Source organism: Eimeria mitis, genomic scaffold (assembly GCF_000499745.2).
Source record: "Eimeria mitis Houghton genomic scaffold, Emh_scaff3974, whole genome shotgun sequence".
Taxonomy (NCBI): domain Eukaryota; phylum Apicomplexa; class Conoidasida; order Eucoccidiorida; family Eimeriidae; genus Eimeria; species Eimeria mitis.
The window spans coordinates 3,022-3,726 of record NW_013572310.1 but is presented as its reverse complement, the minus strand read 5'-3'; the positions used below and the strand labels follow the sequence as shown (position 1 = coordinate 3,726).

General features: G+C 38.2%; 1 protein-coding gene across 1 annotated transcript in view; it reads right to left on the bottom strand.

Annotated features, from left to right (window-relative positions):
- Positions 1-705, bottom strand: part of EMH_0071250 (uncharacterized protein) — a gene marked incomplete at both ends in the record, with an annotated part of 1,571 nt that overhangs the window by 144 nt on the left and 722 nt on the right. Inside the window, 2 exons of the mRNA XM_013499079.1 lie at positions 3-56; positions 515-705. Of these exons, the coding sequence (XP_013354533.1) occupies positions 3-56; positions 515-705 (245 nt within the window). The remainder of the gene's footprint in view (positions 1-2; positions 57-514) is intronic.

Below are 705 nucleotides of genomic sequence, written 5' to 3'. Positions count from 1 at the left end.
CAGGAGAGGAGACAGCAGACGAGACAACAAACGGAGACACCCGAAACTATCTATCCCTGCAAAAAAAAAATAAAAAAAAAATAAAAAAAATATTTTGATGCAGAAATAACAACTGGAGGCATATAAAAAAGATAGGAACAATTACTATATACTAATTCTTTATCTCTGTACTCCTTTTGTTTTTTGTTTTTAGTTTTGTTGTTCTTGTTGTTGATAAAGAAAAATAAAACAAAGAAAATTAGACTAGAAGCAAAAAAAAAAATAATAAAGACAACAACTAACGCATGCAGACAACGCCAGAGTTAGAGAAAGAAGTAGAAACGGAGACAAAAGAAAAACAACACAACACTGCAGCGACGAAGACAAAGACAAGACAAACAGAAATAAATAAAAAGAGGGGAGAGCACGCTAAGTAAGAAAGATGAAAGCGACAGAAGAAGCAAAAGAAAAAGAAAAAAAAAAGAAAAGAAAACAGCCAGACAAAGACACTTGCCTATCGAAGACAACGCCCCACAAACTCCTCTTCTTTCTGTCTTGTGTCTCCACCTCTTATCCCAATCAATTAAACATTTGTCTTCTCCCGATCCCTTTCCAGGCTGTAGTTGCAGCATCTGCTGCTGCTGCTGCTGCTGCTGCAACGATGGCTGTTCCTGTAGGGTCTGTTGCTGCTGCTCCTGCTGGCAGAGGTATAGCCCCTCCTCATAG